This window comes from Copadichromis virginalis, linkage group LG5 (genome assembly GCF_057382275.1).
Source record: "Copadichromis virginalis isolate Kocher_CV1m ecotype Utaka linkage group LG5, C_Virginalis_male_GT1.1, whole genome shotgun sequence".
NCBI lineage: Eukaryota > Metazoa > Chordata > Actinopteri > Cichliformes > Cichlidae > Copadichromis > Copadichromis virginalis.
In genome coordinates, this window is record NC_140622.1 from 7,365,927 (window position 1) to 7,381,650 (window position 15,724).

At 41.5% G+C, this 15,724-nt stretch overlaps 1 protein-coding gene across 1 annotated transcript; it reads right to left on the reverse strand.

Moving 5' to 3' along the window:
• Positions 1-358: 358 nt before the first annotated feature.
• Positions 359-15,261, reverse strand: slc60a1a (solute carrier family 60 member 1a). The gene is made up of 10 exons (XM_085455681.1): positions 14,830-15,261; positions 10,662-10,860; positions 9,182-9,436; positions 5,816-5,939; positions 5,618-5,733; positions 4,874-5,047; positions 3,844-3,991; positions 2,363-2,433; positions 1,918-2,038; positions 359-1,586 (listed from the first exon to the last, which is right to left on the reverse strand). Exons 1-10 carry the CDS (start codon positions 15,057-15,059, stop codon positions 1,534-1,536), a joined length of 1,491 nt encoding a protein of 496 aa, XP_085311807.1. The 5' UTR covers positions 15,060-15,261; the 3' UTR covers positions 359-1,533.
• Between the last annotated feature and the right edge of the window lie 463 nt (positions 15,262-15,724).

Below are 15,724 nucleotides of genomic sequence, written 5' to 3' on the forward strand. Positions count from 1 at the left end.
TATAAAGTCAAAAGCCAAACTTTGCCATGTCATTTCAGAACACTTCATGCTTTAATCTGTTGACAAGCTATATGGAGATGGACTTTAGCTTTTCAGAAGAACTTTACCAAATGGTTTTCTGGCCATCTTCCCACTGGCCAGCCAACTCGCTCACACATGAACTCCACATGTTGAAAAAAAAGACAAGAACCACCCAACCTCAAACTACAGATGAGCTGAAGACCGCTATCAAAGCAACCTAGGCTTTAATAACACCTCAGCAGTCCCACAAGCTAATGAACTCCATCAATACAGTCAGTATTTAAATGAGCATACTTTTCAGATATTTCTGTAAATACTTTTCTGCTTGACCAATAATCTGAGATAATGGATTACCGATTTTTATGAGCCGCACGCTATGAAAGAGGTGTAACTATGGAAGGTGTTGGGATACTGAGTCGTTTTACCACAGGTAACCATTTTAATATAAATGGTATGTTGAACATGGTACACTTGAGCTCCCCAGCCTCCCTCAGGATTCTTTTGAAGGCCTACCAGACGTGGGAATCGTCTTTACAGCACCACTTAGTACCCTTTCAAATGACATATGGCAAAACCAAATTTAAACTTTAGAATAAAAGAACCGTTAAGTCGAATATGCATAACATATAGTCTATATAAGACACTTGAATTGAAAGATAAGATCTTTTGGTATCTGACACTTTGCTTGTTGTCTGGTGTGGCTGTAGCTCAAGAGGTCATCTACTAAACAGAAGCTTGCATCAATCAGTGTGTAAATGTTGGATATACTACTTATAAGTACTTAAGCATAGGGAAGAAAAGCACTTAGGTGAATGAGACATGATGTATAAAGTGCTTGGATTGTTCAGGTAGAATAGCAAAGCACTATATAAGAACTTGATTACCATCTATTTTATTGTAGGATCTTTACCTTATGAAGTGCTTGAGGTGACTGTTGTTGTGATTTGATTCTATATAAGTGAAAGTGAATTGAAACTCTTTGCTCGTAACATCTACCAGTTCAAAAGTGAAACACTTCAGAGAAAGGCCTGCAGTCTGGCCCCATCCAAAACCACTTTTGATGACTGATAATCTCCATTAGTGACTCACTTTACATGCACACACAGGATTGACTGTATTGCGTATTGATGTGTGAGGAAGAGTTGATATAAGAAGAATTGCAGTAGGAGAAACCAATAATAAAAGATCTCTAACCGACCGCATCTTATCTTTATTTTCCACCACCGAACGAGTCCTATTATAAGAGTCCATTCACATTCATACTGAAGAGGTCGAATTTAATCAACGCACAGTTTAATGTGCTCAAAGAGATGATTGTGTACACTCTAATCATCCATTGAGCCGTTTGTTGATCATCAGGCTGTGAAAGTAGGGTGCAAATAATTATTCAGCATGTGATTTCCATGACGCAGGAGTGTGATTGTGAACCCTCCACCCCGGGGGAAGAAGTGTCAGCTTCTCCTGAAGTATTTCTCCCTTTGCTGTATCCTCTGTTCTCTGGGTTCCAGTGTGTCACGAGTCTCCGGTCTTTGGCTTCTCTTTCATGTCTGTGCATTGAGACAAATCTGAGAGGTAAAAGAGTTGGTTACTAAAGGAAAACAGGAGAAAAAAAAAAGACATCCACAGGCTGACACGTCACATCGGATGCGATATTGTCAAGGTGAAAAAAATCTATGAAAAAGGAGGTTTGATTGTTGGTTTGCTACCTGTGAGCGCAGATAGAACCAGAATGAAACGTCAGAATTAGTCCAAACAAGTCCAGGCAGCAACCTCCAGGGCAGAAAATGTGACTGAAGCACAAGTGCCAAAATTGCAGTTCCTCTAATGGCCACATGAGGCTGCCTTTTGCATCACCAGTGTTTTGGCAAATCATTTAGTCTTTCTGCATGTATTTACCTGTGTGCTGGCTTCTGTGGATATTCTGGATATAGAGGAGCAGCAGGAACAGGCAGAAGCCGATAAAGGATGCTACTGTACCGCACAGCAGGAAGGAGTAGCTGCCCTGACTGTGGATCACCTGCAGGACACATAAACACACATTGAGTTCCAAATCGCAAAGATCTCAGTGGTCAACCCTGGGAAGCCACTAAGCAACGTTATTGAGGCACTTTAGCCTAATTCATGCAGACACAGCAGGCTACAGTCACTGCACAAATGCTCAGTAGTGACCTGAAAGCCTGTTCCCCAGTGAGGGGACATGCACTATTATATTACACTTATTTAAATGTTTCAGAAAGAAACGAGAAATTCATATAAAACACTGAATGTAAAAGCATTTTGTGAAAGCGAATGCTTTATAAAAATGTTCAGGAAGACAGAAGAGTCTCGAATCCTTTCTTACCGATCCAACAAGCAGCTGAAGCAGCATCTCCCCCGTGCTGGCACTCGTTACCAGCACTGTTGTGGCACAGCCTGTAACACACAATAAGCACACAGGAATAATCTACAGCTATGGGACAAAAGTTGCACGCTGTAAAAGTGTACATGAGGCAATTAATTAACAAAAAAAAATCAATGCTTATTATTAAGTTATAATAATTAATAATCAAACAAATGAACAAATGTGTTAGATTATGATCATATGTGTGTGTTACATGGAGAGCAGGGTTTCTGTTTATATTAAACACTTGATGTAAAATATATCGAGAAATTTTAATTAATTTGAATATTATAATAAAAACTGGATGACATAAAAATTGTAAAAACTAATGAAAGTATAAATTAATCAGTAAGGTCTGATCATTAAGAACTAATAATAAATCATACTTGAAGACAAACATGTATATTTAAACAATCTTTGTCTGTTTTGGGGGAAATTATTACACTCAAGTGCAGGAATGTGGGGAAAAACCCTCAACAGAACTGTAGAAACACAGTTATTTATGATGCGAATTATAAACAGAACATCAATATTTTATTTTTACATGTAAAAATGCTACATTTTTATGTGATAGTTTTAATTTCATGTATTATAAATCTCTCCTTCTGCTGCCTTTGTGGCATGAAATTCAAAGTGAGCACATATTTCCATGCCCACAGTTTGATCTGCTCTTCATCCAATATTGTATTTATATGTTTTGCAAACAAGTTATTCTGTTTTACACTTTCACTGTTAACTTTTCTGTAACTGAGTGTCATCAGGAATGATTTTACTCATTTCCTACTGGTTTACAATATATAAGGTTACTTATGCAGCAAATGCAGTATGCACGCTGGTGCAGTGAAAAAGTATTTGTCCTCTTTCTGACCGTTGTTTTCTTTTTCTACAAATCCTAACAAAGACAGAAATATTACAAATGAAAATACTTCAGTGAGCAAACTGTATGAACGCTGACCTTAACTGTTCTTTACGTGTTTGTCTGCGTTCCTTTGTGACCTGAATAAGCCACGAGTGCGCTCTTATTTTGATAGGAGTTATTTTTTCCTCCTGTGAAGGTTCACCACTGTTCAACATTATATCCATTTTTGGAAATTAGCTCTCTCAAAGTCATAGAAAAGACCTTTCTAGACTGATTTTGTTTCTCTTCTTGAGATTCTTTACATTTTGGCATGAAGTGTTGCTCTATGAGAACTTCACTTGGTCAGATTCTATTTTTTGATTCAACAGGTCTGGCAGTAATCAGGCCAGACTATGGCAAAACAAACTGAATTTAATTTCATAAGCCACTCTCTGTTGGGGAGGTTACTTTTTTATACCGGGCCAGGTAGGGTTGGGAAGCCTTTTCCCTTTAATAAATGAAATCGTCGGGTTATCTTAGCCTAATATTAACAATGACTGTTTGATGGCTGTACTCCTGTGAGGCACTGACGATGCGTGTGTACCTTTGTATTCTAATATGTCCTCTGTGAAGGCTAACACAGAGGGGAACACACTGCTGATGCACAGGCCCAACACACAGGTGCCAAAGAACAGAAACACAGAGCTGGTGTAGAAGATTAACAGCAGGCACTGAACCAGTATGACTCCCACCTGAGAAACACACACCCACACACACACACACACACACACACACATGCACACACACACACTAAATATAAAATATACATAAACAGAAAGAACAACAGAGAGGTGATGCACAGACGTTGATGGAAATGTACACATACTGTTGTAAAGTGGAAATAACAGATGACTGGATTTGAAAGCTTAGACTAACACTGGAAAGTCCTGCTAAAGGTTAAAAGGGAACTAAGTGCTGCCAAAACCCAGCAAAGAACCAAAGTCGGCTTCAGTCTAACACTTGACCAGCTGAGATATTCAACACATAACAGAGAGCCTGTTGTGACGAACAAAACTAGAAACCATTACAGGTTAAAACCTGTAAACACGATCATTTAAAATCACATCGGGCTCCAGGAAACTGTAGAAAATTTGTTTTTTTGCATTTCATACAATTTTGTTGTTGTTAAACAAAATTAATAAAGACAAAAAAACACCAGTAACACTGTTTGCATGAGAAAGGCAAACTTTATGTTCAGGCTAACACTGCAGAAAACTGATAATAACAATCCTTACTTATGAGAGCAAGCAGGAAGGCATTTATACGTTTGTAATGGACTGCTTGTCCACAGAGACACTACAATGCCGAAACTGAGTGGAATGAATGAGACTGATGTGGTAAAGTGAGACTGAACCAGGTTAGCTCAGACACACTGTGTGTACCCACTCAGACAACAATCCTCTTCTCGGTGGCTGCATTCCCACCCTGTTCAAATATTTGGTTTGAACTGTCGTAAGACAAACGTCTTATAGCTTTAAGAGGAATAAAGCCTGACCCCTGATGGTCACTTCTGCTTTTCCTGCCCTGTGATATCTCTGTTCATGCAGGTTTGTCCTTCAGACACGTGTCCATACCAGACTGACGGTGAGCAGCTTGGGTGCCGTGTATCTGTAGGACAAGTACATTGAAGCCAGTCTTCCCACGGTGATCGCGGCCCAGAATATGCTGTCCAGACAGCCTGCCATCTTATGGCCCATCAGCAGAGGAGGGGAGACGGCGTAGGTGTAGACGAAGCCAGCATAAGAGCCCTGCAGGACAAGAAACCCGGCCGGAGGTCAGTTAGATCAGGCCCAGGAACAAACTTTGTCGCTCACTTTTTTCCCTGTTCTCATTGGTAACATATAATCAGATCAAATAAGGCACCATAATATCTGAGCCTTGTTCTTAAAGCTTTATATTGCCTGTTTACACTGGATTCACAGACAGCCTTCAGCCGGTCACTCTAATAATGACGTGTAAAGGTGCTCTTTTTGTATGATTTCTTACCACATTTATAGAAGCAATATCCCTTCCCAGGATATTGCTTCTATAAATATAACACGGGTGCAATATAATATATAACACAGTGTAATAAACAGTCATGATGTCACAAGTGCAAACTTTCTATTTTAACGGTGACGGCACATCGATGTACTGCTCTGTGTTGCTCCTAAGCAGAGTCTTAGTCGATTAGATGATGTTTTAATACAGCAAAGCCAAAAGCACTGAAGCTCTCACATATCACGATCCTGTTTTGTGTGTAAAAGGTTATTCTTGGATTGTTCCCATTTTACTTGGGTTCATGTGTAATTGTGTGTGGTGTTAGCTGGAAGCCTTACTATAATCCCATCTGTGATAAAGAGGATAGCTCCTCCTAGAGCGTGGATGATGAAGAAAGTAGCAGAGCGATCCCGGAGTTTGGCAGGGTTACAGCAGCTAAAAACACTCCCATGTCCTGGGGAGACAGTCACACTCAGAGGTCTGCACTTTCATCTCAGCAAAGTTGTCACACAGACACACAAACACGTGTGCACTACCTTGGTCCGTGTCCCCCGTGGGGCTCCTGTTGGAGTCTGCATCAAGCAGACGTGGACTGCTTCTGGAGCAAGGCAGCAATCGCTCATGGGACATCAATGCGAGCACTGCCGCTGGGACAGGGAGCTGTCAAAACACACACAAACACACAGACACACAATGAGAACGTTGTTCACCAAATGAAGAGATAACACTTCCTGTTTGTATGTTTGTGAGAAGAGGTTCTCACAAACATACAATCTTCTTTTCTTGTCGTCAGCTTGAAACTGATCCAGCACACTCTGAAAATGCTGCACGCAGTGATGGGGAAGTCTGTTTACTTCATCTGAACTTCTGTTACTTCTAACCCAGATAAACTGTAAACAAGAGGTTTAGGCAACTCTGAGGAGCAGCAGTGCTATCTGGAAATGTCATTATATCATTAACTTCCATTTGAGCCATTTTCATGTGAAATTGTTCAGCACTACTCGGGAAATCTAGTCATGGGATACATCAGTGATTTCATTATGGGGAAGAAAACTACGCTAAAAATCCGTGCAGATTGTTTTGTTTCTTCGCCGCCAGCACCCCGAGCTAATTACTCGACCAAGCTAAACATTTAACTTAGGTACAAACTTACACACAAATTCAGTGTTTAAGAGAAAGCTGATTATATTTCTTACACTGTTCTAGTAGCATGTTTGACTACTCTACTAACAATGAGGCAAACATGTCAAACAGGGGCTCTTTGTTCATTCAGAACCACACCTGACCAGTGTTCTATTCATAAGAGGATCCTATTCACAACACACAACAGACAGCTTAGGTTAACTTTCAAGATCATGTATTATGTAACTATGTGTTTGCATTATTCACATCATGTCCTGTACCATGGGAAAGTATGTGCCGCTTCATGACTTTTTTTTTTGCATATTCATCACATGTACACTAGTCTGGACACGCCTTCTCATTTAATGGTTATTCTTTATTTTTACTACTTTCTACATTGTGATACAAAATGAAGACATCAAATATATGAAGCAAGATACATGGAATTATCTAGCAAAGAAAAAAACTGATCAGTAACACTATGTATTATGGTTTAAGATTGTTGAAGATTGCTTTGTTGACAGTGCTCCAAACCGATGGCCTTCTCTCAGTGACATCATGATATAGTCACCTGAAATGGTTATCACGACAGGTGTGCCTTGTCACGGTTCATTTCTGGAATTTCAAGCTTTCTTAATGGGGTTGGGAGCATCAGTTCTATTATCTAGAAGTCAGGTTGGTACACAGCTGACAGCTCTATTTGACAACTGTTATCAATCAATCAAAGCTTTATTCGTCACATGCAGGTTGCCCTGCAGTGAAATGGGACCCCCCCCCCCGACCTTAGAATTCATATTATGGCAAGAACCAATCAGCTACCGTGGCTCAAGGGGCGACCGTGGCTCAGGGGGTTGGGAAGCGTATCTGTAACCGGAAGGTCGCCGGTTCGATCCCCGGGCTCTCTGTCCTGGTCGTTGTGTCCTTGGGCAAGACACTTTACCCTACTGGTGTTGGCCAGAGGGGCCGATGGCGCGATATGGCAGCCTGGCTTCTGTCAGTCTGCCCCAGGGCAGCTGTGGCTACAACCGTAGCTGCCTCCACCAGTGTGTGAATGCGAGAGTGAATGAATAGTGGCATTGTAAAGCGCTTTGGGTGCCTTGAAAAGCGCTATATAAATCCAATCCATTATTATTATTACTGTCAGGTCAGTCTGGAAATGTTCTAAAACTGAATGCGTCCCCAAGTGCAGTCGCAAAAACCATCAAGTGCTACGAGGAAACTGGCTCACATGAGGACCGCCCCAGGAAAGGAAGACCAAGAGTCAGCTCTGCTGCTGGATAAATTCATCCAAGTCACCAGCCTCAAAAAGTTCAGAGGAGACTGTGAATCAGACCTTTATGGTCAAATAGCTGCTAAGAAACCACTACTAAGGAAAAGCAACAAGCAGAAGAGATTTGTTTGGGCCAAGAAACACAAAGAGTGGACATTAGACCAGTGGAAATCTGTGCTTTGGTCTGATGAGTCCAAATTTGAGATCTTTGGTTCCACCTGCCGTGTCTTTGTGCGACGCAGAAAAGGTAAACGGATGGTCTCCACGTGCATGGATCCCACGGTGAAGCATGGTGAAGGAGGTGTGATGGTGTGGGGTGCTTCACTGGTGACACTGTTGGGGATTTATTCAAAACTGAAGGCACACTGAACCAGCATGGCTACCACAGCATCCTGCAGCGACATGCCATTCTATCCAGTTTGCATTTAGTTGGACCATCATTTATTTTTCAACAGGACAATGATCCCAGATCAGACCAGATGGCCTGGCCTCCACAGTCACCTGACCTAAACCCAATTGAGATGGTTTGGGATGAGATGGACCACAGAGTGAAGGCAAACAGGCCAACAAGTGCTCAGCATCTCTGGGAACTCCTTCAAGACTGTTGGAAAATCATTTCAGGCAGTGGCGGTCCTAGCCTGTTTGGCGCCCTGGGCGAACACTCCCTCTGGCGCCCCCCCCCCCCAATCATCAAATTTTAAATTGTTATTGATCCCTTTATCCTTAATCCTAAAGTGTATATTTATTTTCTTACTCTTCTTATATACATTGTTTACTTGCACTGCTGTAACTGGAGCCTCGCCGTCTCGTCTCTCTATATACTGGACTGTAGCGGAGATGACAATAAAGTTTACTTTGACTTCAGCAGCGAGCAGGCGCACCGAGGGCTCTCGCGCTCACTTTTCGTTTACAGAATTTCGAAAAAACATCGGTGCAAATTATAAGTCTGTATTATAATGTCTGGTGTTTTCGTGTTTGTTAGTTTGTTTTTATTTTGTTTTATTTTGCGAGTTGGTTATTAGATGCCGCTCCAGCCGGTCAGAGACTCCCTCGCCGCCCCGCCCTCTCCTCTCTGTGCCGTTAAGCAGCAGGCGCACCTCGCAAACGAAGGGCAGAATTCATGGTTCCACCAATTACAGCAAGTCATCCATGTTCTGAAGCAGCAAAGCAGGCCTAGACCAGCACCATGTTTGACTGCTGGTATGATGTTCTTTTTATGAAATGCTGTGTTAGTTTTAGGGACTCAAAGCTTCCAGAAAGTTCAGCTTTTATCTCATCAGTCCAGAGGGGGATTTTTTTGATTCAGTGGGTCTGGAAGTAATTAAGCCTGGTTACTGTAAGAGAAATTGACCTTCTTTCCAAAAAATGTATTTAATCATCACTTAAAAACTCTGTTGTATTTTCTCGGGTTATCATTGCCTAATATTTACATTGGTTTGATAATCTGAAACATTTAAGTGTGAAAAATATACAAAAATTAAGAAATCAAGGATCATCACATTGAACTCACATTGATAAGAGCCATGATCCAGAAAGCATACGACACCCTGGTGACGACAACCCCGTCAGTATACAGACGAAAGTGAGAGATGGTGTGCAGTGCTGCTCCATGGCCAGCGAGGGTGCTGCGGAGATGCTGTAGGTTCCTGGGAGAGGATGAGTTGGTGGTCAAGTTAGCTCCCAGCACACAGCTGTCCTCAGCCAGGAAGGGATCGGCCACCAGGGGACTGACCAGTGCCCCAAGGCCTGTGAAGAAATGCAAGGCCTAGCAAGAGACACGAACAGCAGCCTCCGTTATTCAAATTAAGAGGATCTAGCAGTCTAGGAGTCAGAACTTTCAAGATTAAAAAAAAGTTTTGTTTTTACTTTTTAAAATATTGCACCCTCCTCCAGCCCTGCATGTACTTATTCATTTATTTTAGCTGGCATTGTACTAAACTGCATTTCGTTGCCCTGTACCTGTGCATGTGCAATCACAATAAAGTTGAATTCTATTCTATCAGCCAGATCTGTACAATTAATACAATTTTAAACTCAATCACAATTTTGGTTTCCAACAATCATATGAGCACGATCAAGCGATATTTAAAAAGCATGCTCTGTTGACCAAATCAGCCGCTGACCAATTATCACAGCTGTTCCCTGAACCACACAGCTTGAAGTTTCTTGGAATAGTCTGAACAAATACACGGCATCAGAGACAGGATGGAATTACAGACTTTATATTATTTGTCTGCAAAGACTAATTTATTAGCATAATGTAGCACAACGTAAAGGTGAAATGAAGTGAAAGTGTCCTTCTGAATTAATTTTGTGCTACATTTTGGTGTGTTCTGTTTTTCTTACATGTATTTTCTACTTTTATTCTAAGAGATGCTCAGCTCAATAATGAAGAGATGTTATATTTGTGCTAAGATTTATACAGACGTTGAGATGTGAAAGCAGTATTCAATTTATATGACAGTGCAATAAAAAGACACTTTGTCTCTAAAGACTGTTAATAATCACTACAAATAAAAGTAATTTCAAGACTGAACAAAATAATTGTGATAATCATTCTTGCCATAATCGTGCAGGCTTAGTGTGGTGTGTCAAGGGCAGCGTGATAAGGGGTCATTTGCAATGACAAGCAAACAGGATTTTCACCTGACTGTGCAGGCGCCTGGTTTCTGTTGGCACGATGAATGTAAGTCACACATTCACTCTCCTTTTAACCTAGTTTGGCCTCCTAATGAGCCCAATGAAAGGAATCCAAACAGTAAACAAATGAGTAACCTATAAAATCCACGAAAATCCAGACACAAAACCATGTGACTGTTTGACTAAATAAAAATGCTCATTAAGGCACCATTATTCTCAGTTACTCCCCTTACTTTTTTCAACAAGGCTATGTCAAAGAGTGATTTTCTTTTTTTTTTCCCCAAATTGACCGACAGCAGCTTTTTAACTGCACCGACACAAACACACAGACACATCAACATCTTAGTGACCTGCAGGAAGATGGCAGAGTCCTTCTGGTACAGCTTCACTAGCTGCAGGTTGGCGATGGTGTCGATCACGCCCATGGCTTTGCCAGCCAGCGCCATGGCGATGGACAGCAGTATGACGTGGTGACATAGTGGTATGACGGCAAACACCAGCGAGATGATGAGGGTGCAGATGAAGAGGGCTAAGAGCGAGGACTTAAGGCTAAAAAAAAAAAAAAAGAGGATAGAATACACATCCTGTGTGCACATGATAGAGTTTTGTTTGAATAAATAAACTTCCTATGCTCTACTAACCTAAAACTAAAGGAAAATACCAACAATAATCCTCCGCCTACATTCACACCTACTTACTGCTGCAGTAAAGTCACCTTGATGGTCTGTCGCTTAAAACTTATTTACCTAGCCAAAATTATCACAGCCACCCCCCCCCCCCCCAAACACACACACACACACACACACACACACACACACACACACACTCAGCAAACCTACATCTTATCTTCACCTTACATTCCCCTTCTTCTCTTTCAGCTTGTCCCAGATAATCCTCTGTTAGCTACAGGGACATTCACAAAAACCACCGGAGGGTGAAAAGCCAGCAGCAAAAATAATGAATCACACCTGCTGAGTTTGTAAAGGCTTCCACTTTAAATGATATAAATGTACTGTTTAAGGCTTCCAAAGTGCACACAAACACATCCAGGATTAGCTTTTGGGAAATGAATTCACCTACGCAGGTGTGCAAGGTGAGCAGCAGACACGATAAAGATAAAGGAGCTTTCTCAACAGTGATAATGAAAAAACAGTGTAGGTGCACTAAAAGATAATGGTTAAAAAAACAAATGTCCAAGAAACATGGTTGGCTGTTTAACCTCTTAACAGCCACTTGACTTTGCTTTAGCCACATGCCAAACAGGCCCGTTTTCAGAAGCTGAAGCTGGATCACAGCTGAACATTTCAAACTCACTGTTCCTGAATCATTTTGTCTTTGTGGCAGGGTGCATTATTCTGCTGAAAGAGGCCACAGCCATCAGGGAAAACCCCATGAATACACCCATGAATCGTGGTGGGCGTGGTCCTCGACAATGCTTAGCTAGGTGGTACAAGTAAACTCCACATGGATGGCAGGACCCAAGGTTTCCCAGCAGAACATTGACATTACCTTTTTAGCGGCTTGACTTCTTTCTACAGTGCATCCTGGTGCCTGGGTTAGGGTTATGTAAGCATTCGGCAGTGGACAGGGATCAGCGCTTCTCTTGTATCTGACCACATAGGCCAACCACTAACATGCATCACTGAGACTTGGCCAACCATGACTCAGTCTCTGGTTCACCACTGTTCCTTCCGTGGACTCCCTTTCATAGAGACTGGGAAAACCCCACAAGAGTTACAGTTTTGGAGATGCTCTGACCCAGTCATTTAGGCATAACAATTTGACCTTATGCGTGCCTATTTTTCCAACTGCTTTTTGCAATGTGCCAAAATTCTTATGGATTATTTAAACATACAGTACTGTAGGTCATTAACTAAGCACCAAAGCTTTTGTAAAGTGCTTCAAGTTTGTTAAATCTATAAGTGAACTATACACTTCAAACTGATGAAAGTTCAACACCTAACAGCATATTGGCAAGTAACAGTAACAGGGGAGAACACAGCAATGTACATAATGACCAAAGTCACTTATTAATTATGTTGTTTGTTTGTATGAATGCGGCAGCATTATGTCCTCTCTGTTCGTAATGGACGGTCCAGCGTGTCTTTGGTAAAGGAGTGAAGAAAAAAAAGCACCTTTCCTCAGTATTTAGAGAATTCCACATGCCCATATGATAGGTACCAGGCTGAAACTGCGCTGTGAAAAAGTATTTACCCACTTCCTAGTTTCTGTTTTTCCTCTTTTTCCTCACACGTTTCAGATCACGAAACAAATTTAATTATCTTAAAAATAACCCAAGTAAATAGAAAATCAGTTTTTTAAATGATGATTTATTTTAGTAAATATTATTTTATATTAATAGTTCCCTCCTTATTCAATCATAAATTAACTGTGATTAACTACATTTTTTGGAAAGCTAATCTCTGGTTCAACAGCCACACAATCCTGAGTACTGCCAGACCTGCTCACTGAAGTAGAAAATGTATGCATGTATTAAGTGAAGTAAGCTGAAAGATCTCTAAAAGCAACACATCATTGCACAAAGAAACATCAAGAACAACTCAGCCAGGATGTCTCAAAAGTCTCACTTGTCTCAGTTAAGGTCAGTTTTGATGATTTAACAATAAGAAAGAGACTGGGCTTCCATGGGAACGTTCCAAGGTTCCAAAGGCTTTTCCCCATTAACCAAAAAACCCAACATTCAGTGAAAGGAACTCCTAATGCTTCAGCATACCAAGACATTTTGGACAATTTTTGGACAATTATATACTCCCAAGTTTGTGGGAACGGTTTGGAGATGGCTCCTCCCTGTTCAAACATGACTGTGCACCACTGCACAAAGCAAGGTCCATAAAGACACGGACGAGTTAGTTTGATGTGGAAGAACTTAACTGGCCTCAAATCAACCTGACAGAACACGTTTGGGATGAGTTAGAGAATCAGTGTCTGGCCCCACAAGTGTGATTCTGGAAAAATGGTCAGAAATTCCCGCAAAAACTAAACCTTGGTGAAGCTGTTATAGCTGCAAACAGCGGCCGACATCATATTAAGCTCTATGGATTAAGAATGGGATGTCACAGACGAGTGAATGTGTTTGGCATCATACTGTATGTTCATTGTGTCCCAACACATGTAGATTTCCATTTCACACAATCTGTCATTCCTGCTCAGTGGCTGGAAATTTCAAACAGAGATGTGAACCAAAACTCTGTCATTTGCATGCCACAGATCTGCCAGTCAAATACAATATTCAGTCCAACTGTCACAGGTGAAAGTCTAGCTGCAAAATTATTTCAACACTATTGTTAATCAGGAACAAAACATTTCATACTGAGCCGTCCATCAAGACCACAATATTTTGCAAACTCTCAACTTCAGTCACTAAAAAGAAAAAAAGAAAAGAAAAAAAAATCCCATTTGGTGTAATAATTCATCTGCTCAGTTATTTTATCTGTGCATTCATAAACCTGAACTCTCGTTTGAATGTGTTTATTTACAATGTAACTTTATTCTGTTTTAGGGCCAAAAAGCAAGCTTTAAAGGTAGCAGAGATATCAGCAAAGGCACGTCTTTGTTACCCACAGGGTTAGTTACTGTATTTGGCTCTGTACTCTGTGAAACTAAACCACTGTCCTGCTCAAATGTGAGAACCAGTTATTCTGCCAGAACAAGAACGCTGATATCACTGCAGGTAAGTCCTGTAATTAGAAGACGCAGGTGAATTAGAGGACATAAGTGACATAACTGACTTAAACTTAACAGGTAAACTCGTCCTCTTTTCCTTATTTAAAAAGTTTTAACTTTTTTTTAGCTGCTTTCATGGTTAAGTGGCTCCCTAAAACTTAACAAGCTGAAGATCCAAACATGCCACGCCACCCACTGTGGCACCCCCTTGTGAATAAGTGTATTTTCAACATGTAACAGAAGGCTAATAAGACATATTAACTAGTTTAACAATTGTGGTTTTGGTATCTAGAAAGGCTCCTGCAGGCAGTTGTGCTTGTAGTCACAGAAACCCTGATAACAGACCCACCTGAGAGAGTAGCCTCTCCTATAACCACTGACGTCAGTGGCTTCAGCTTTGCAGCCAGCAGTTTATTCATATCATGCTTTTAGTACAAACCAGGTTCTTTTAGGAAATGTGTGGAACAGATTGAAAACAGTTCATAGTAACTCCCTTTGCCGCACAGCTGGGACCTGTAAAGGTGAAGTATATGATCCTTTGTTTATTATAAAGTTCATCACTGACATGTAAACTATGTTATCCTACACACTCCTTGGGTGTGGGTTCACATGGACCCTGTTAGAAACCGTCCCAGTGGGCTTGTGTCTAACCCATCACACATGCAGAGTGAGAGAGGATTCACAGCTTTCACAGCTGAGCTCTGATAACAAACACAAGTCAAAGCATCGATGACTGGCAGAGGACGCACTGGATGAAACACAGTGAGCGGTGAGGTGTTTTACATGTGAAGCTAGACCTCGTGAAAACACCCTGTGTTCACTAACCAGACTCACGTTTTCTTAAACAGTCCTCCCACGCTGCTGCCCACCAGCAGAAAGAACTGCTGAGAGACAAACACCCAGGTGATCTGCTGCAGGGTCGACTGGGTCTGACACCTCAGGTCCAGGATAGTGGGTCCCAGGAAGGCGATGCACAGGCCGAAGCTGAAGAACACGCTCCAGTAGGTGAGAGTCTGTGGCCAGTGGCGCTTAAACAGCAACCAGATCCGCTCGTCCAGCAGCATCGTTAACACGTCTGAGCAGACGGAAGTCCTGAGAGGCCTCACAGCTGCCAGCTGCTCATATCTACAGAGCCGGCCCCTTCACACTGAACTGAACACACTGCCAGCCGACAAAGTAAACAGAGTGCGAGCACTCAGCCGAGGCGTCCTCCACTGCTGTGCCAGCGAGCTTGTAGTGAAAATCACGTTGATTGGCTGTCGAAAGCACCGCCCTCATGATAATCACAGATCTGATCCGTTTTCTGTGAGGACAGAAACGTCTAAAAGTTGTTGTGGTTCTTCCTGGAGGGTCGACGGAATTCTCATGTGACTGTCGTTACAGGAGGCTGTGCAGGCATGCCTGTAGGATTCAAAGCAACATTCCTCAAAAACAACCCATACATGATGCAGATGATGACATTAAATGGCGTATAGAACTGGAAGAAGAAACAAATCATAGTTAATCCATTTGAGCCCAGATGCTTTTTATTAAGAATTAAGAACTAATTACAGGTTTAACATAGTTATTTTTTATTAAAGTAAGTTACAGCTGCTGCGGCGTGTTCTCGCCTCTACAACACAGATACGATATCCGATGTATGATCAATTTCAGAGTTGTGCAGGTCGTCCAATATCTTGTCTCAACTGTTTAGTTGTATCTTCCTTCTCTTCTGTAGTCCTACACAGAC

Bases quoted from the DNA above. Each gene is read 5' to 3' on its own strand.
- slc60a1a (XM_085455681.1), bottom strand. From the start codon at position 15,059: ATGCTGCTGGACGAGCGGATCTGGTTGCTGTTTAAGCGCCACTGGCCA. The intron at 5,734-5,815 runs GTAGTGCACACG...CTGTCTCCCCAG, and splicing joins CACGGGGGACACGGACCAAG to GACATGGGAGTGTTTTTAGC. The intron at 1,587-1,917 runs GTAAATACATGC...TTTACCTCTCAG, and splicing joins CCACAGAAGCCAGCACACAG to ATTTGTCTCAATGCACAGAC.